This window comes from Sphaeramia orbicularis, chromosome 9 (assembly GCF_902148855.1).
Source record: "Sphaeramia orbicularis chromosome 9, fSphaOr1.1, whole genome shotgun sequence".
In the NCBI taxonomy this organism is placed as follows: Eukaryota; Metazoa; Chordata; class Actinopteri; order Kurtiformes; family Apogonidae; genus Sphaeramia; species Sphaeramia orbicularis.
In genome coordinates this window covers 38,260,095-38,280,725 of record NC_043965.1, presented here as the reverse complement: position 1 = coordinate 38,280,725, position 20,631 = coordinate 38,260,095, and the positions used below count along the sequence as shown (strand labels likewise).

The window sequence follows — 20,631 nt, the reverse complement described above, 5'->3', positions numbered from 1 at the left end:
TGAAATGGAATTCTTACTTGATAAAATGCGACAGTTTGTCTGTCCAACAGCCTAACACCTCTGCACTACATTCTCGTGGTAGTGTATTCTAGTTTAGTGTGATGCATTTGTTGACGGAGTGAAATGGTGAAGACAGTTAACACGAGGACACAGGCCAAGATAAACACTTCTAGAGCGTAACTTCTAGTGAAATAGCATTGAGGCTACAATAATGGAGAACTGAGAGCTCTCCATGGTAGGAAAATCTCCTTCCCTTCCCCCTCAGCAGTCAGACAGCTCCAGAAGGGATGTGGGATGCTTTTCAAGATGCCCATCCCCCTCTTCCTTCTACCCCAGCTTTGTGTGTGTTGGTTATTGAGCTGCAGTCAGATGGCTGCGATCATACAAACCTGGGATTTGGCCAGAAGATTACTCTAAAAGACAGTTGATGGCTGGCGAGGATCAAGCCCCCATGCTGGCGTTCTTTCATTTGTTGTGCAAAAACCTTCTCATTACTGTCTCTTCAACCTCCACATGAAGATGGTTCATTGTACGAGAAACCAGTGGGCTGGGTTCCACCGTTAAAGCCTTCATTTGTTCAGAATCTAATTATTATGGAGACTGTGTGTTCAACTGCACTGAAGCACAAATAATGACAATGACACATTGCTAGGTAGGTAAACAAGGGTTTCAAATGTTTTATTCCTTTAATATCACTGGCAAATATAAATTGCATTCTCCCTTGCATTCTACATTTCATTTTCAAAGGGTTACCCACATCTGAAGTGATTTCTTTAGAAGACACGGTCCAAATTCTCCAATTCTTAAAAAGTAAGTGCACAAAACGTCCACCTTTAGTTATTACTGATCAACAAAGAGACATTTTGACCTTTCTGACGAGAAAGGCAGCAGGCGACAAAGATGTTCATGGAGCTATGATGCGGTGTGTCTGTGTTGAAGTGTGTGTAACTGTAATGCATGAAAGCACCACGCCTGAGACCGTCACAATGAAAAGGAATGACCTTTGTGATACATTTCGATATATCATATACACTCATACATATATACTTTTGTTAGGTCTTACATTTGTGTCTGTTTTAAGGCATTATTAGCCACTTTGTATGCAGGGACAAAATGTGCAAACCAAATAAAGACATGAGAACATGAGATCCCCTGATGCTGAAACCTGTAGCTTAAACAACTGGTCGGACTGTAGTCTTGTTCTTTGAGAGATTCCACACCTGCTTCCTAAGGCAGATGCTGAGAGCACCAGGGTCTTTGTAGAGGGGGAAGAAGGTGGTGGGGGGTGGGGTGGGGACATAAGCGTCTATGCATCATAGACACTTAACACTGCACCCCCTTCCCACTACATCCGCCTCGCCTGCACCATGGATGCCAACGCAGCACGTGGAGGAGGGAGTCACACTCCCACATACGCGCATGTGCAAACACATGCACGTATGTAGGAAAACACACACATACACATACATGCAGTTTGGCGCGTAACAGGTCATGGATGGAGAATACAGAGGAGACAGGACTCCCCTAGACAAACATTAATGCTTAGGTTAATACATGAAGTCTTTGTCAAGTGGACTTTTTTTTTTGCATTTTACTAGTAAACAACTGAACAGAAAAACCAGAACAGAAACATAGCTTTACAAATTGTTTTTTTCTCCAAACCACCCACCCTAAACCACCCCGAAAAATTTCTCTCTGAGGACAGTGACGAAATAAACACTCTCACACTCATATACACTCATGCACACGTTGACAGACGGTATTTCAGTGAACACACCTGCCCACTCACATACACTTTTAATACATTTCCCCTTCTAGTGTGGCTACACAGTTCTCCATCTGAAAAGGTTTGACTTTGACAAAAAAGCAGCAATCCACACTAAAAGACTAAACAATCCTATATGTATATATATATATATATATATATATATATATATATATATATAATTTATATAATATTTTTTTTTCAGATTTTTCTTTTTTTTGGTGTACCATCTTCATGCTTTATCTGAGCTCACAGGTGACGGATGCAGGAGCAGGAGCTTCCTTTGGCTTTAGTTTCACTACAGAATTGAGAACATTTACATTCAAAAAGCTGAAAACCTCCTCCTGCCTTGTAATGTGTGTTATACATTATCCGATGATACTAAAATCTCATGGGGAGGTGTCACCATTTGTTTCTGAGGTGCCAAAAAGCTTTGCCGGAGGAACCTCCCCTTCTCCACCACAACACCTGCTCGTCTCACTTTTATACTTTTTAATTCACATTTTCATAGATTATTTAGATTTTTTTGTCCTATTATTCCCCCAGTTCAGGGCAGGATGGCTTTGAAAACAGCTAAAAAATGTAATCAACCACAAAGAAAACATTTCATTTTTCTAGGAGCACCGTGTCGAATTCTGAACAGACACAAAAGCCTTGAGGCACAAGAGACAGGTCTAAAGTATTCTAAGGATTGACTAGGCTGTGCAAACAAACTACACATTGGAAACTCTCAAACCTCACAAGAACATAGGCTATGACTAATTAAATATATATACTTTTTCTATATATTTAGTGTAGCTAATAAATACATTTCTTGATAGACATAGAGATCTTTCTGTAAACTATTTACATCAAAAGGTTCTTTTTTGCTGAAACAATAAATAGATATAAAGGCAAGGCAAATGAGGGAAAATCTGTGGTTTTAACATTTCGGTGCTTTTCAGACGCAAACACACAGACGAAGGTTCTGGATGTCCATGTCCATGTTCCCTCTGAAAATTCAAAGCCAGTTGTTTATTCCATGCTAACCCGTCTGTACCAAACTAAAACCCCTTCATAAATAATTGGCAGGAGCATCCACGTGCAAAAAAATAATGCTCTCAGTCTCACCTGCCTGTCCCCTCGACATAGTGGAATGTGCTCAGTCTTTCGACTGCTCTCAGTAGATAAGCTCTTCCCTTCCAATAATAACCTGGTGAACGGGGGCAGTGAAGTAGTGTACAGAAATGTACCAGCACCTGCCAAAATATACCAGCATTTGGCCTGATGGCTGCTGTACATTTAACAATCAAGTGACCCCTGTTGTCGCCAGGTTCATACGTGACCAACGACATACACACATATGATAAAAGGATGATGTAAAAACGCCACAGTCATCAGAGAGAGGCAGAAAACATCAAACCCACCCGCAAAAACCTCCCATATCCCCCAGCCCCTTCACAATCTCATGCTGCACAATTATTTTTTGTTTGTTTTTTTGTTACTTTTTCCTCAGAATAGCAGGTGTGGACATAAAATTACAGGGTAATTAAGAGCCTGGCTTTCAAGCCTGGGTACTAAGGGATGTATTGCTGTCGGCCCTGACAGTTAAACACCACAAAACAGTCTAGCTTAGTGTCCACAAACTTCCCTGTGCTGTATCACACAAGCAAAAATCACATCTTTCCCTTCCTAAACACTCATTAGATGATTGACAACTTTATCTGGTAACATTACTACAAAACCTGTCCTAGGGGCCTTTAAGTTTTAGAGACAGTGTTTGAAAAAGATGACACAGTTTTGTTTACAAAAGCAATTTTAAGTGCAAAATCCCATGCACAGATGTTTTACTGGTGAGCAGGGCGCTAAAAAAGCCCCTCATCTGTGTCACACCTTTGGGAGGACTCTGTCTCATTGAACAACTAGGAGCGATGGAGGGCTGTGTGTGTGTCCGTGTATATGCATGTGTGTGTGAAGTAAGAATGAAATCTCGTAAGTGCTTCCCATGGCTCTTGAGGCATAGAAAAAAGAGGCAGTGGGATATTGTGTGGTAACATTCTCTGGCTGAAAATTGTGTTTCTGATGGACGGAGGAACAGAGGGGTGGCTGGAGTGTCTTTAAAATCCCACTCATTTGATTGGTGCAGAGCAGAGTGGGGACACCCTAAAGACTGACCGCTGATGATGTGCTGCATGTGGGTGGGTGTCTCGAAGGTGTTGCAGTCTGAATGGAAGTCAGTGACAGGACATAAAGTCCACAGAGGCCAAGGAAATGCCTCAGACTTGGTCAGCCCGGGAAGGTAGGGAGTGGGTGGGAGGCAGGGCGTGGGTGTGGGCTCTGAGCAGGATCAGGGAGTGGGGACACAATTGTGGGATGGGACTGGATAAGAGGAGGAGGTGGGAGTTGGGTAAATGAGCAGTGCTGTTTATAGGCTGCAGCCCAGCTGCTTGGCCCTCTCCTGAGTGTCCTGCAGGCGCTGCAGGCTGGCGCTGGAGTAGCCCTCGTCACTACAGCTGCTGCGCAGGCTGCCTCGCTCGTCCCCTGAGTCACTCACACTGCTGGTGCTCCACTCCAGGTCACCCAGCAGGTAGTCCGTCCCCTCCACGTCCACATCCAGGTCCTCTGTTGGCACATAAGAGACCACAATTACATTTAGTGATGCTGTTTTACCGTTGAGAAGTCTAGCATGACATCAAATAAATGACAGACCTTTATGTTCCATGACTTAGACAAGTTCTGACTGTCCCTTTGTCTGTACCTGTACCTAGTCAACCAATGTACATTCTGATCCGCTAAAAGGAGTTTTACTTCACTTCAGACTTCTATTCAGGCTTGAACAGAGGTAGATGTAGTCCCAAGCCTGTCTTCTGTCCAATCATTGACCCCAAATAATGTGTTTCATCACTGAGGTGTCACAGTGAAAACTGCTCGACCTAAACATTCCTCTGCTGAAAATTATTTTCATTGCATGACTCAACACCAAACTCAAATCTCTTTCATTCATGGTTAAATATCCATTATAATGCTTTTATACTTTCTCAAATAATCAGCATATTTCAACATAATAATCCCATCTAATTTTGCTATTACATGTTTGTGATAAAGTATTTGCTATAAAGTATGGGATGTCACAGAGGGCCAAAGTCGCTGCTGTTCAACTTGAATGCTATGAAAGCACGACACAGACATCTAAAAATGGTAGAGCTGGTGTGCGTCTGCATGCAAAGACACTGACTGGGTCTGTCATGCAGGTGGAAAAACCTTCACATTTCCATTTCAATATAGCATTAAATGCAAATAGCATTTTTTTACCACTTACCTAACAGTTAACAGTCACAGCACATAACTCACTACTGTGCAAGCAACTGTTAAGGCTTTTGTATGCTCTCTTGCTTTCCTTTGTGTTACTGCTGCACCAAAATAACATATATTGCCTTCATACTGTATGCTGGGAAACATCCAACATCCATGGACCACAGATTCTTTGGAAAGTTCAAAGGTTCACTGTCGAGTTTTATCTAAACCAATATTTGTTCCACCTACTAAATGCAGCTGTTTTACAACTCAGTCCTGACTGAGGGGATGTGGTCTGGAGGGAGAGCGCTGTAATACACAACCTCTGCATCCTGAGCTGATGGCTTCATATTGCTTGTTTTGACCAGAGGTTGACTCTCAGACATTATGACACATCTAAACTGAAAAAGCACAGATGTGACTAGTACCACGAATGACATTAAATCCTCCTGTGCCTCTTTTTATGGAATGTGTCAAAATGTCAGTTCATGTAACAGCTACTTCTGTCTGTGTCACACTTATGTCACTTCACTATTAATGGAGTTTATTAGATTTTAAATCACCAAAGTACACATTTACATATTATTTCAAATGGTTTGGGTGGACTGGATTAACATGGTACAATTCTGGCTTCCTATAAGTCAAACACACTAATGCATATCTGCCTCTAATGCTCAGTAATACACACTTAAACATTTTAAATCTGCAAAACAGTCTCCTCAGTAGCTTTTTTCATTCGACTTTTGCATAATTGGATTTAAGGGAAGACAGCTGTTAAGGACTTGATAAATGGCTCTGTGGTTTCTTCACTTTCTAACCACACGCTGTGAATAATTACATCAGTATTAAAAAAAAAAAAAGTCATCTGTTACTGTTTGTGTCATTTGTGGGAGTAGAAGTCAGTTAGTCGGTGGGTAAGGCTCACCCTGGTCGGAATCGGACTTGTCCGAGGACTGAGTGGACCCGGTGCTGTCCATGCGGGTCCTCTCCACCCCCAGCTGCTCCAGACGCCTCCTCAGGTGTCTCCGCTCCCGTTGTAGCTGCTCTAAGGTGTGTTGAGCTCTCCTGTCACTCTCCTCCAACCTCTGCGGGGGGTTAAGTGAGGAAAACTTCAGATTAAGCAGCTGTCAAAAAGCTCCACAGCTATATCTGTCCTGTGTGTGGCGTTGCGGCTAATACGCTAACATACTTACCCACCACTGCTGTCAACAAATTGCCCTCTTCACACTGATTAGCCAAGTACCACACTTACCTTGATGTGATCTTTGGCCTTCATCAGCAGGCTGAGGGTGGTGTGCCTGTTAGCATCTGGTCCCAGGGGAACGAGGGATTTCAAGCGCTCTAAACACAACCGTAGATGTGCTCGTCTGAAGACACAAGACAAAACACAGAGAAAAACTCATCATTTTACTCGTCACAGATGCACAGTGAGGCTTTGTGATTAACTGCAAAGCTGTATGAAGAGGAACACAGCCAGAAAAAGCTTTTTTTTTTTTAAATTAAGGGGCTCTATTTGAGATTACTATTTGTTTAAAGATACCAGACTTGTGATATATTAGTGCTGAAATGAAGAGATTAACAGTTTTATATCTAAGATTTACTCTAATCAGATTTTAGCAAAACTAGGATTAAAAATCAGGAAAGCCAGAGTTATAATTAAGCAGAGTTCATTTGCTCAATTAAAACTATAATTCTTGAAATTCTTACAATTAAAATTACATAACTGCATGCTGTACAGAAAAGAGCTGAGACGGTTAACTTTCAGCTGCTCTGTCTTCTTTAACAAATATTTGTTTGCTTGGCGGACTGGTCGTTCAGTTAGCCTGCTCTTTATGGTTCAGTAGAAAAAAAAGTTACGGCTACGACTCCACTGTTGAAGAATCAAGTTGCACAAATTAATGGAGCAATATGTACACATGTATATGAAAAAATGCGGGTTTCTTAGGGGTTTGTTAGGTGTCGAAGGGGTCACATTGGGCTTTTTCCTTCTATTTTTGTAAAGTTCTGCTCTGGCTGATATGATACCTTAAGGTCTGAAAAGTCAAATATTGTTAAGTTCATATTTCTATATTATTATTTTCCAAGTCCCTCTGCTTTATAACTCTCCCCTATTAGTTGCAGCTGTGTGTGTTAAGAGTGAAATGTCTGTTGAGTTAAAAATAAACAGGCTTCCCATGTCTGTGTTTTACTACTGTCAGAAGAGGCCTATACTTTAACATGATTATTACATATGACTGAGCATTGTTGACCAAACCCTCCTTTGACCAGGAATCTGTGGAAATCCACAGCATCATCAGAGACATATGTTCAGATCTAAACCGGCTCCTTACTGCAACATCCCTCTCCCCCACAGTTCACATTTACATTTCTCATCTCCACCCCACTTCCTCCTGTATTGCTCTCTAAGCTGGCAGCCTTGGCAGCTGCTGAGGTCTGGTGGGTGTTTGTGACCACTTGACCCCGCTGTTACACAACACACACCTCCAGCTCCAGCCTCGGCTGAGTGCGTACGTGTCTGTGTGCCTGAGCGAGTGGGTGTGTGCACGTCACTTGTTAAAATGGTTTTCAGCAGCTGAAGGGCTGGATGAGCTATTCATTTACTGCCTGCTGCAGGTAGCCCTGATATGAGCGTCACTGCCGGAAAGACTTCATTCAAATAAGAATGGGGAGAAAACACATCGATTTGAATGCAGACAAAGGATGCACACAAGTACTGTCCCACCTTTCCCAATTAAAAGTACACACACACAATGCAAATGGAGCCCATGCAAAGCAGTATTCAGCAGCCGAAACCAAGTGCTTGTTTCTCAGCTGACGCAGTCCAAAGGGCGCGCAGACTGCTATTACATAACATGGAAATGCCCTCGCTTGTGTTGTTCTGACATAATAAGGGATCAGCGGGGTGAGCTGATGTTTGTTAAACACCGCTGACAACCAACAGACTCATGAAACATTCCAGGTCACATGGTGTCTGCAAGACTTAAATACAGTGCACGATAGTGAAGGTGTGGCGGTGGCTCTCACCGGCAACAACACTTCTGCAACAGGTTATTCTTGTTCAGTGCAGTGTGTCAATAGGTGAGTGTAGACCTGCAGGCCTGTGTGCTAATAGCCTCAGGAATAGAACCTACATTTCTGTGTCCTACTTCTGCACCCTTGTCCTGTTCTGCAGTGGCTTGTGTGAGTTCAGCTGATGAATAAGATGAATTTGCAAGCTGAAGCGCTGCGTAAAAAACGGTCACAGTCAGGTCATTTCTTGTAGCCAAAAATAGTTTCTCTCATGCTATCCTCTCACCTACTAAAAAGTACTACTGGGTCAGCAGTGCGCCCTTTGACGGAGGAGTCATAAATCACCTGTTTTCCTCGCTCTTGCCCTTTGACCCCCGACAGTGACCGCCCACGGCCAGCTAGTTGGGCTTTGCGTGCAGAAGAGGCTGGGCTGGAGTCGTGTTACACAAACATGCACGCCCCTGTTCCCGTGCGCAATGACAGACGAGAGGGGAGCTGCACTAAATAAGCTTTTACTGAATGATGTGTGTATGGAGATATTACTGAGGCACATACATGGCAGGTGGGGGATGGGTGTTGTTGCATGCAGTGGGTCTCTATGAGTAATTTACAATCCGCCTTTGACGGCTTCCTTTGTCAGCCTCAGTGGTGGGAGAAACTGGCTAAAGGCTAGGAATGTTCACTAGTGTAACATGACGAGTTGTGCTCATAAGTCTGACTCTGTGCTGAGGCATTTGTTCATCTGGCGCAGGGTGACATGCACAGGACTAAATCCCAGGCACAGGCTTCAGTGCCATGTATTATTCAGGCTGCTAGTTTGGATCAGCTAGCGCATACAGAGAGCACTAAGAAAAACAGACACTCAGACAGCACGAAAAAGAAGCCTCGGTTCAGTTTGGGTTTATTAATGTGTGAAACTATCCCCAGCCAAAATGTGCTCAATATCACACAGCACAAATTATCTGTATAAAATCTGTTTCCTCAATTGTACCATGCAGCAAAAACACTTTCCTGTAACAAACAGCCTGGAGGCATCCATTTTGACTTGAACAACTGAAACACAGGCATCTTTTTATTGCTATTATGAGTGTATTATAGCATATTACAGGATGGTTAAATTCATCAGCTCTCTGAATGCATCACATTTATTCAAATAAGATCCTCAGACTGAAGGCATCAGAGGGACTTTTATTTTTACAATTTCTCCCACGGTTGCACAGGATTATGTGTTACGATTTTCTGTGTCATTTTATGCAGTTGTTGAATTTGTAGTGTTTGCTTTAACTGTTCAGTGCATATGCTAGTAAATATGACTTGGCTTAAAAAATTCATCAAGTCCAAGATCCAAACCTGAGATGCTGCAGTTGTTTGATAAAAGCTAAAATGTTTCACAACAAATCAAATCCTTGAGATGCTACCGAGATGCTTCGACTTCACATCTCAGAATGTAAATCAGAACATCATTTTACATACATTTTTTTACTGAAAGTAAAAACCTGTAAAACCATGAATCGGATCACAAGGCCTGTCAAAATAATTATGATGACTATGCGCTCCATGCAAACAGTTTCTTTCTTTTGCACTGTTCTAAACTCAGTGTGATCATATATCAAAATGCCATTTGTGTTGTCCAGTCCCTTTAATAACACCCTGTCCCTCATTCACTGGAGGACATCAGATATGGATTCATAGCCTAAACGTGGTATAGGTTTACGAACCCTACAATCGTTTTGTTGAGACTCCAGCTGTAGCTTTTCGAAACAAGATCAGCTTCTGTCAGGTGCAAAAGGGCACCAAGTCACTCGATCCAACAATGATCCCTCAGTTGTCTCATCAGTCTCACAGTGGTTTTCTTAGCAGTAGCCAACAGCCCATCATTACATCAGTTATGTTTTTTAACAATGACAGCGTACTGTACCCTTCGAAATGTCATATCAACAGAAAAGGAGCAATGGAAATAGTTCCCATAGTAACGAGTCAGGAGTACCACGCAGCAGTGCAAGATAACAGTCGTATGCTTTGTTCTCTGTTGTTAGATGTAGTTTGTTTCATTATTTTACATACATAGAAAACCTTTATAAGGGGTTTGGGAGCTGTTTACTGCAGATAGTATGAACATGGAATGAAATAATACTGTGTATATTCACTAGTATTCCACTATTAGTCTAAACTTTCCTGATTGAAATGATGGATGCACAGGTTTTAGGAGAATTCTCTGGACATGTGCATTCACAGTATGTGTCTCAGTTAGGGCTGGTGCTGTGGTTACATTCAGCTGGGCCTGGTACACAACCAGCCAACAGTGTGAGATGCAGTGGTAGAGATGCACAGCCTACATTTGTGATTGAAAAGAGAAGCGCATACTTTGAGAAATTATGAAAGCTTTGGATGTCAGCAGGTTTATTAGGTGCAAGATAGTGATTGAAGGGATTAAATGGGGAAGTGGTGTTCAAATTTTTTGTGTTAATATGCACAGTTCTATGTAAACCGGGGTATGAACTGGACATCCCCCCCCCCAAAAAAAAAAAAAAAAAAAAATTGTGAAGAATACTTCCAGAAACCTATCCAATAGTTGCTTGGTGCATTTCACATTTCTGGCTGTTTGTTTACATGCAAAAAAAGGACACAACCCCCGCCCCCTTGAAGTCTATGAATAGTATTAACTTGCCTGTGATGGTGCTATGCTGTTATTTTGGCACCTGTTGTGTTTTGCAGTATCAGGCTGAGATATGAGTGCTTTTATGAAACTGGTCCCTAAAAGCAGGACAGAGGGACTAAATATTCAAACCAGATGTAGACTAATGTTATGAAGCAAGTATGGAAGCACTTTTGGGTCTATTTTAGATAGAAATATTTACTGAAATAAAAGAAACAATTTTTCAGATAAAGCACATTTTTATGTTATTTTTATATTGTTTTTATGTAACACAGTAAAAAGGACACGAAAATTACACGCTACTGTTTTTTTTTCCGAATATCTCTTTATTCTCTCACTGGTACATTTTGGGAATTGAACTAATTATGCAAGGCAATGTGTTTCACAAAAATGACCGCTGTTGAAAAATCACTCACGATTTATTTGTATTTAACTGGGCAGGTTCTGCACGTAATATGAGAGGACACAATGGGCTACACATGAAACCTGAAATGAGACTGAGATTCATGAAAAATCTGCATGTCTGGATTAGAACAACCACTAGGATCGTCAAATTTAACAGTGTCCTTATTTATAGTGGTATATAAGACCACTTCAAGCCATGTGGTCCAGATCAAATGCACTGACACCTAGGTAGCTTTTTCTGTCCCAATTTTGGTCCTATTTTTGGCCCCAATATTTTTATTAAAAATTCATCAATTTTGAGATGGCTCAGAACAAGAGTATAATTTTTTTTGCATTTATCTGAGGTCATCATTAGGTACATCCTGGGGAGAAATGTGTCTACATTTCTCTTTTATTATTGGGTCTAAAAAAGCCGGCAAAGTGCCAGGTACCAAAATAAACCCAGTTTCATAGAAGCACCCATATTCCTTCTGATAGTTTTAATACCTCAGACTCAAATTAACAACAGGAAGAGGACATGAACATTTCTCACCCACTTACATACTTAAACGACATGAACAGCATGCTACACCTGCCTAACAGTAAATCAATCTACAATTTAATGTTTTATTCTTATAAATTTTTGTATATTTGAAAGTGCTCAAAATGATGTTTTGCAGAGTCCGTCAATTTCCAGACTCTCTCCATAGTGACTGTGGGGGAGGGATCTGTGTATTGGGAGCTGGACTTCATTATAACTAAGGAACAGCATCAGGCAAACAATCACTGAAACACAGGGACATTTTTACATACCTGTTCTTTTCCATTTCATTGTGCGTAGACCTGCGGAGATGAAAACAAAATGTGAGAAATTGAAAGCACACGTAATAACAGAGCAGAGCTGAATGAACAGACTAAGGAACCCCCATCGCTGTGAGCCGTTGCTGCAGTCTAAGGCATTACTGCAGGGGAGTGTGAGAGAGAAAAGGCTGTGTGGGAGTTTATGAGCAGTCAGAACGGCTGACAAAATGAGATTCTAGAAAAAAAAGATGAAGAAAAAGAAGAAGAGGAGGAAGAGGAGCCGGACTGAGGAGAAGGAGGAGGAGGAGGGTGGGATTGTACAGTGGAGGAAACCAGTGCTTTTTAAGGATCACACACTCACGCACAGATACGTAAAGAGGAGGCCAGGGGTAAACATAGTAACAGTAACTAGTAAAACAGTAGAACCTGGCAGGAGTAGATGGGACTATGCCCCTTCATATTTCCTGATTATCCACTGTGCATATGACATAGAGAGTGAAGGTGGGGAATCGTCACAGTGCTGGAGGTACACATGAGATGGAGGTGTGCTAGTGTCCGGCCTGCACTGCAGTTTTAACACGGTATGTTCCAGAAACCTTCGCGACAGACATGCAGAGGACACAGAAATGGGGTCAAATGTAGTTATTGAAAGGAATGTCCCAGCCCCATCCTGTGTGAAAAGGGTCTAAGTGGGGGTTGTGTGGTGTCGGCATGGGGTAAAAGGCATAGGAGAAGAGCCGCTCCACATTCCTGAACTCTCCTCTACCTCCTTCTGACCTCCTCGAGAGCCTAAAAATAGCCTCTGCACCTTTAGCTCCGCAAGGCCCGTCGCTGTCATCGCGACATGACCGTTCACCCCTGCACACCCACCTTCGCTCACTTTCAAGCCCTGAATTATTGACCTCAAAACAGGATTTCTAGATGGACCCGGGGTCGTTTTCTCCCGTTCGCGCGCCCACAGTAGCTATTTTTTTAGCTGTGGGTACTCTAGTCTTGGCCACCCTTCTAGCCTTTGTGCATTCCTGTGCAGGGCAGACAGCCGCTGGTGACATAACAAGGGATATGATATTACTCACTCAGACTGCTGCTCCTCGCCGCCACACCCCCTACCTCTCTAAAAATGCACCCATATCATGCCACAGTGCAGATGATATGAAGTAATACTGACTAATGCAGGATAATTGCTCAATACTGATGTGATTAATAGTAGTGCTGGACAAAATATCATATTAGATTTATTCACAGAGGTCTTCCTTTCTGAAAATTGCAAACTCAAGAATATTCCCCTGGAGACATGCAAAATGCAACCCATTTGCTAATCTAATGTATAATATATTAAATGTGAATGTATTTCTTTAGTCTTATATGGTTTTATGTTTTAATAAAAAGGAATATTTTTCAACCAAGCATCGTCTTCAGTTTATGTAACGATAAAACAGTTGATTAGAATTAGAAATTGTCAATAACAGTGAAGAAAAAAAAATTGGCAAGTTCTAATTGATACCAAAATCCACATTGGTGTGTTTCATTTGAACACATGGTCTACTGCAATCCTGTTGATTGTAAATGTGTGCTTGGTTATTATATTATTAAGATTTCCTTTCCATCTATTGCATTTTGGAATGAGTAATATTTTTTTTTCCCAGAGGCAAATTATGATTAGTAGTTTCAAGTAGACAGATATTTGGAACCAACATGAACCTTCATTAAAATGAAAATCCCAATGTCAAATTAAAACACAAAATGTAAATATTACTTGCCATAAACTGTCGAATCAAGGAAGTATTTTTTCCACATTAAACTGAAAGTATCCTAAATAATAGCAACTAAACATTATTTTCCAATTTCAGAGTTGATAGGCTTATGATATGTAACAAACCAGATGGCGTTATGGACACAAGTGGCTTCATCAGAACTAGAGCAGAGTGTCTTAAAATGTATTCATTTTGTCAGATATTAGTGCTGGGTGATATGACCACATTGAAAGATTCTGCCTGTTTCACTGTTGTTTTTTTTTCCAAGATTCCACCTTTATACAGGTTTTTTTTTTCTTTTTTATTGTCAAGAGTAGATTGAATAGAAAAAAATGTGTAATCTAACTGTCTATAAAACGACGGTTTTGATCAATATAGAGTTTGGCTCTGTAAAAATGATGCAATATATCCAAGTAATCATTATGCATGGCATATGTGTATAATGTTAAAAAAATTATGTGCTTCCTTTTCAAAAGAAAATCCAAAAAACGTACATAAATACACATTTTGCTGTCTATTAACATATTACAGCTGTTGGAACATGTATAGTATAGAATAGTGGTTTATGTAAAATACTAAAACTGATACACTTCAGGAAACTAAAACCACTATATTAGTTCATCCAGTATCTCTCAATCCGTTGGATGTTGGATAATAAAAATGCCAATCCAGGTATTCATTTAACTGCTGTATGTCTCATCCAGAAACCAGCCAGACTGGTTTGAAGGCTTCTAAGGCCATCTCTGGTGCACATTTTACCGTTTGTTTTTACTAAGTGATGTGAGGCTGCTTTCACCTTTGGCCCCATTTACACCTGCTTTTAAAATGGCCAAACCTAATATGTGGCCCCTTCACACCTGAGTCTATTGTGTAGCTCCAGGTCATCCAGCTGACCATTGTATTCAGGTTTTATTAATGAATATGTCATTTCTGACGAAGGATGAAGAGGTGAAAGGTGAAACAGCCCCAGGCAAAGTTATTATGCGAGTCTGTAGCACAAGCACCAGATCTGTTCATCAAGGAGAGCTTGGAAGACAGAAATATTTCAATAGCTACTACAGTCTTCTTGTTTGTTCTTCTAGGTTTGACTGGACAGGTTTTGCTCTTTTTTTTTGCATTCAAAAGAGCAAAACCAGCCCAGTTGAACCTAGAAGAACTACCGAGAAGAACGATGACCTAGGCAAATGAGAATCTACAGAGACAATGACTACACTCCTCTCCTCCTGTATGTTCCTAGAATTTTTCTGAGCCTTGGTGTCTCTAAAACAACCTCAAGCACTGATAATGCATTTTCTTGTTTGTTTCTCGCTCATGGTCAAGGAAGCAGTAGTAGTTTACACAAAACAAGATATGGAGTCAAATGTTACCAAACAATCTTAAAAAAATATCTAATCAATCTGTGACTTGCACTTAAATTAACACTGTCCACTTGTGATCCTCTTGTTCAGGAACCAAGTGTAAACAGGGCCTCCATGTCTTCATGGTTAGCAGGTAGCTGAAGTCACCTGGCAGTGTGCAACATCGAGTAGTCAGGTTGTCAAGAGTGGGGGAGGTGTAGTGTAGCGGGCAACAAGGCTGAGCCGGGAAGGCATTTTGAAGCAGTGATGGACATCTACAAGGGCACCTACGTCAAGATGAAAATCTTGCAATACACTGTTATTTACTTTTTCAAATAAGACACAGTGCTTGATGGTGACTCATAAGGACAAACATCTAGAAAAGTAATCACTGTTGAGATGATTACTTTCAGTCTAATTGCTGTGCCTACAGTGGAGACCTTTAATTCAACCTTTAATCTGCTCATTCTAATGCCTGCTGCATAGCCCTCTCAAATGGGGTCAGTGGTAAATGATATATTTGGGGTCTTTGGTGAGGCATGTAGGTGCCTGATTTGTATCAAAGGGATTTGTCACTGCCCTTCAGTGGGTTTGATATCAAGATTTACCACATTAATCAAGCATCAAAGGGTATTTTTTGCCACCGTTGCCTTTGGAAAGACTCCATTTCCCTGCATAACAAGGATGACAAGATCACTGTATGATTTCCATAGTGCAATGTAGTTTCAATGTGTGTGTATATATGGGTGGGGGAGGACTCTCCATCTATGTAATGGAGGAGCTGGTGCTCTCCAATGCCTGCCAAGAGTCAGAACAGAGCAGGAAAGACACAGTGGGTGGAGGAGGTGAGGAAAGAGAGAGAGCACGGGAGAGAGAAATGAGGGGGAGGGGGCAGTCACTACTATTAACACACATGTACAGAAACACGTTGACTCCCCTCCCCCAGTACTCACACATCCATGCCATGGGGAAACAACAGAAACTGTAGGGCTCGTGCATACTGGGTTGAATGACTTCAAATACATAGCTGCCCTACATTTCACAAAGTGTTAGCAGCAGCACTAATAAAACTCAGCATGCCCGATCAACTGATGATCGGTTTCTGCAAGCCATAATCCAACCCTTTTTCCACACCAAAATGCTGGTCTGTACACTAATAAGTAAATGCCAAACACATCCTCAAATGTCAAATCATCTAGTCTCATCAGTAAGCGTGGCTTTGCGGCACTATAGTAATGTGAAATAGATGAAGATGCTGCAGTGTTTGGATGAAATGTGTAAGATTACACTTCCTGTTGAATAACAGTAATTCAGTTAAATGCAATATTAAACATAAGCATAAGCCTATTGAAGCTACTGGTCTGTCTGACAAAGCAAACCAACAACACATTTTCCTCCCTCCATCTCTCATGCCACCAAAGCGTGAAAAACAGGCTCAATCTTGCTGCGCTTCTTGGGTCTCAAAGGGTTACAGAATCCCTCAAATGATATTCTTGGCAGCTAAGTGTACAAATATGTCAAAAGAAAAAACGGTATGTATCTGTTCTTAATGCATTAAAGGTAAAGTCAGGAGGAAGAAAGGGGTCAAATACAACAAGCAGAAAAACTGATGTTTTGCTCAACCTGTCCATCTTGAACATGAAAAATGTGTCATGTTAGGTTATGTTCAGACCTAAACACACTAATGCAGGTGCCTCTGAAACATGAAGTACACATGAGGAAGTCCAATTTGAGATGGATGGTGCAGAGATTGAACCAGGCAGCAACTACCATGAAAGTGGAGCCAATGCTGACATACATCATAGTGAAATACTGCAGTACTGCCGATGATTCCCTTTAAATACTTTTTGCAGGACTATCTGTGGTCTCAGTCGCTTCATTTGGGCTGTGTTTTGTGTTCTGCAAAATAGTTCTCCATGAATAAGACTTTGTTGTTAATTATGATATTCAGCCTGTTAGTACAATGTTGGTAATTTGCTAATGTGAGCTTGATTCAGTACTGCATGTGCTTCTGGAAGATGTATTGCAGCACGGTGGTAAACTGAACCAGATTTACAGTTAAAGCTTTAGTCAATGTATGACTGGGCTGGGATTTTTCACGCTCAGCTTTAAGAATGACTGTCAAGCCCCACATTCACACTCCAAACTAAGAGACTAAACTAAATATTTAAGGAACATCCTGTTCCTCTGACAAAAAAGTATTTCATGCCTTGGTAAAATAATGTTCTGTTCATTTAACAGACTGATTCTGGGATTCAGTAAATGTAAATTTTCCAAAAAAGGATATGACTGAATATTAATGGCGCATGTATAGACTATGTCCTCATATGACTGTGTTTGGCAGCTCTGTAATTTATGGCATGCAAGTATTGAAGGAGGTTGTACATTAGGTTATCCAAGGTAACAGGACTATATACAGTCTACTTATACACCTCACCTCATGTGAACCATGCACTCATGTTCAGACCAAAAGCCACTTCTCAAACTCCAGTACATTTATGGCCTGAAAGGGATTCTGTATCTATATGGAACAGTTTGTCCTGTATCATCAACCAATATATCTTCAACGAGCTCTATGTGTGTTTTTGCAGCACTTTGTTTTTCAGCTTTGTTTCAACATATAAACCCTCTCAGGTCATATAGAATACATTTCCCCCTATACCAAATTTAATCAGAGGTATATCTTCCACTTCACTACACAATCAATGCACAGAGGAACATAATGTCCCAATAAATATTAAAACTTTGTTGCTGCCTCATCAGTTTACACTTTGCATGAGTCCCACTTTACCCAGCAAGTATTACATCAGCACAAAACCAGCATGGAACTACAAACTGCTCTGAATTGTGAATCCAAAACTGCAGTATAAACACAATGAACAGGGTACAAATCTGCCAGGATATTATTGATAATTATGGTCATATTGTGATAACACTGTCTGAATGTACACTATGTACATGCAGCTGTGTCGACTGAGGTGAATGAACCTGCCAGGAAGTGGCCCTGACTGAAGTGTCTGTTGCAGTCACCTTGACTGACCCAGTTTGCCTTTACAGAGTGGCCATCCGCTTTAAGCCAGACTGATGTTTGCTGCTGTCACTCACGCTTTAAAGTACACCACACATGCACACATACTACCACAGCTTCTAACACTAAGGAAGCTTTTCTCTAATACTATGTATACTTCATCTGTATTACATAGAGAGATTATGGTGCATGTTGGTTATTCAGCTTATGTGACTGGACATTTTGAACAACCTGATCGACAGGAATGTAAGTGCCATCAGAAAATCTGAGACTGCCCAGAGGGAAAAAAAAAATAAAAATCAGATGTTAGAAAAAAAGGATTTGTTTTGCACTCTGATCTGACACATTAGTAGGCAGGGAATGAAGGACAGCTTGTTGCACAAATGAAAAACTCAGTGTATTGTTACAAGCCATTAATAACTCAATAGCATTTACCTGCTACTTATGTTTTTCTTGCTTTTGCTTTTCCTTTTCAAGCTTTCCCTCTCTTGGCTGCTGATGAAGGGTGGCATGGAGGCATAGCCGTGTTCAGCTTCTGCAGGCAGACAAACAACATAGTGATCACATGTTCAGATATCTGGCAATGCAAAATATAGCAGCTGTGAAACGAAGCCAAATCAGGAACAGGAGAGCTGCAAACTGAGCCACATTTGATCCTAATCCTGATGGAATTTAATGTCTTATGCTCAAGTGCAGACATGCAATGAATGGACTTCGTGCAACATGTTTACACAGTATTTTCTCCTCTCAGCCTGGACAATGATGTCATCGTGAACTGGAATAAACCCCACTAGCTAACCACAACAGTGAGAAAGGAGGGGCCTCCATGAAAACAATGTCTCCCTGCACGTCTGACTGCATCTGCCACATATGCATTGTTTTTTTGTCATTATAGAAACATCTGCAAATGCATCTGTGTGTTTGCATTCGTGTAGTATGAAACAAAAATGACTGAATACTGATTTGCACATATTTGAGTGGGCGGTGCATTATGCTGTATTGTTGTGAAAATCCTTCACGGGGTTATTTTTAATTCATGCCTCGGTAAGTTGATGTGAAGAATGAAGGGCAAAAAACACTGAAGGGTGCACATAAATGACAGGTGCAAAGATTAGCCTGATTATACAGAGTGTCACTACATTTTCTGCATGAATAAAATAAAACTGAAATAAACAATACAGTAATACTTTACCTCGTTCCCTGCGATCAAGGAACTCGGCTGCTTCGATCAACATCTGCACCATTCCGATCGCCGCCATTTTCAACAATAACACTGATAATGTAACAATCCGATGAGGGATTCTGTGGCTGTACACAACCTGCCTCAGGTACGGTCCTCTTCTAACACTCAGGCGGCTTGCGTTGCTGCCGGTGGTTATTTTTAAGGCGAGAGGTAACGTTAAAGAGTTACTCCTGCGATGTATCAAACGAGCTATTTAAAAGTTAAAGGTCGAGATTACTTTACAGCACCAATCGGTTTAAAAAACACACCAGTTCCTTCCTTCTTGATTGTTAAAATGGTTCAGGTAAAGCTAGGGGTTTGGCATTAGCTGGCTGGTCAAGGCAGACGTCAACACTTCTTTAACAGCAAAGGTTGCTTTTGCCTCCTTTTAAAACTAAATTATGCTAAATATCGACTGTTTTCTAGGGTAGTTCTTCGAAAAAAGGCGACTTGTTGTGAACCCCAACACGAAGGGCTTCTTCACATATAAAAACAACTCAAATATTCTGTTTGGCAAATAATAATAATAATAACAATAAGTTGGATATCGTTAGCTCCCGTCACAACTTGTTAAAAAATAACGATAAAAGTTGTCGCCAGCTCGATTGTATGTCGTAAATTTTCAACCAATTAAAAATTAAAAAAAAAAAAAAAAAAAAAAAGGAACGTTGGCTTGGTCAGTTTTCACAGACTTGTCCGAAGTGAAATGGATGGAGGAATAAAAACAAGCTAGCTGTCTTAAAGTTCAACCGACGACGCTATCCAACCTTAACGGTTCAGGGCTATGTGGCTGGCTAGTTTTGTGCTGGTTTATCGCTGATCACGCGTGATACGTCTCGCTGGAAACGCAGATAGCGACTGACATGAACTGAAGAACAGCGAGTGTTTATCAAACTGCTTCCAAAATAGTGGCTTGTTGATCTAGACGACAGCTAACTACTGTACTTCACCACAAAGCTCCTGTTTGCTGACATATGATTGGCTACTGGACTCGACATATTAAACTATGAATGGCTTACTGAGATGTCAATCATCATGATGGGTGGTCACTCGCGGCAACTCAGCGCCTCGTTCTGCCATTTTGGTTCTAGACACCATTGGTGGAACACTGCGATGACCCACAATGGACGTCAGTTTCCTTGCTACATCTGTGTGTTCCCTCATTGGTTCCTTTTTAATACAGTTGATAGCCATTGGTCAAGGAGTGCACGAGCTGTAGCGACAACGCCCGCTTGTGACAGAAGACACGCCCCTCTGGCCATGCTGTTTCGCGGTGTATGTCAATGATTGGTTCGCGTACTGTTGTTGGTCTTATTTCCAGATCAGTGATTGGTGAGATTCACATGCTTTTTTGTAATTGGCTTATGCCTTCTCCTGTCGCCAAATCTTTATGCGCGCATGC

The 20,631-nt window shown here is 41.2% G+C and overlaps 1 protein-coding gene across 1 annotated transcript; it reads right to left on the bottom strand.

The window, feature by feature from the left end:
• Positions 1-649: 649 nt before the first annotated feature.
• mxd1 (MAX dimerization protein 1) lies at positions 650-20,165 on the bottom strand. The gene is made up of 6 exons (XM_030143085.1): positions 19,200-20,165; positions 18,443-18,542; positions 11,901-11,930; positions 6,291-6,405; positions 5,964-6,123; positions 650-4,366 (listed from the first exon to the last, which is right to left on the bottom strand). Exons 1-6 carry the CDS (start codon positions 19,264-19,266, stop codon positions 4,170-4,172), a joined length of 669 nt encoding a protein of 222 aa, XP_029998945.1. The 5' UTR covers positions 19,267-20,165; the 3' UTR covers positions 650-4,169.
• Between the last annotated feature and the right edge of the window lie 466 nt (positions 20,166-20,631).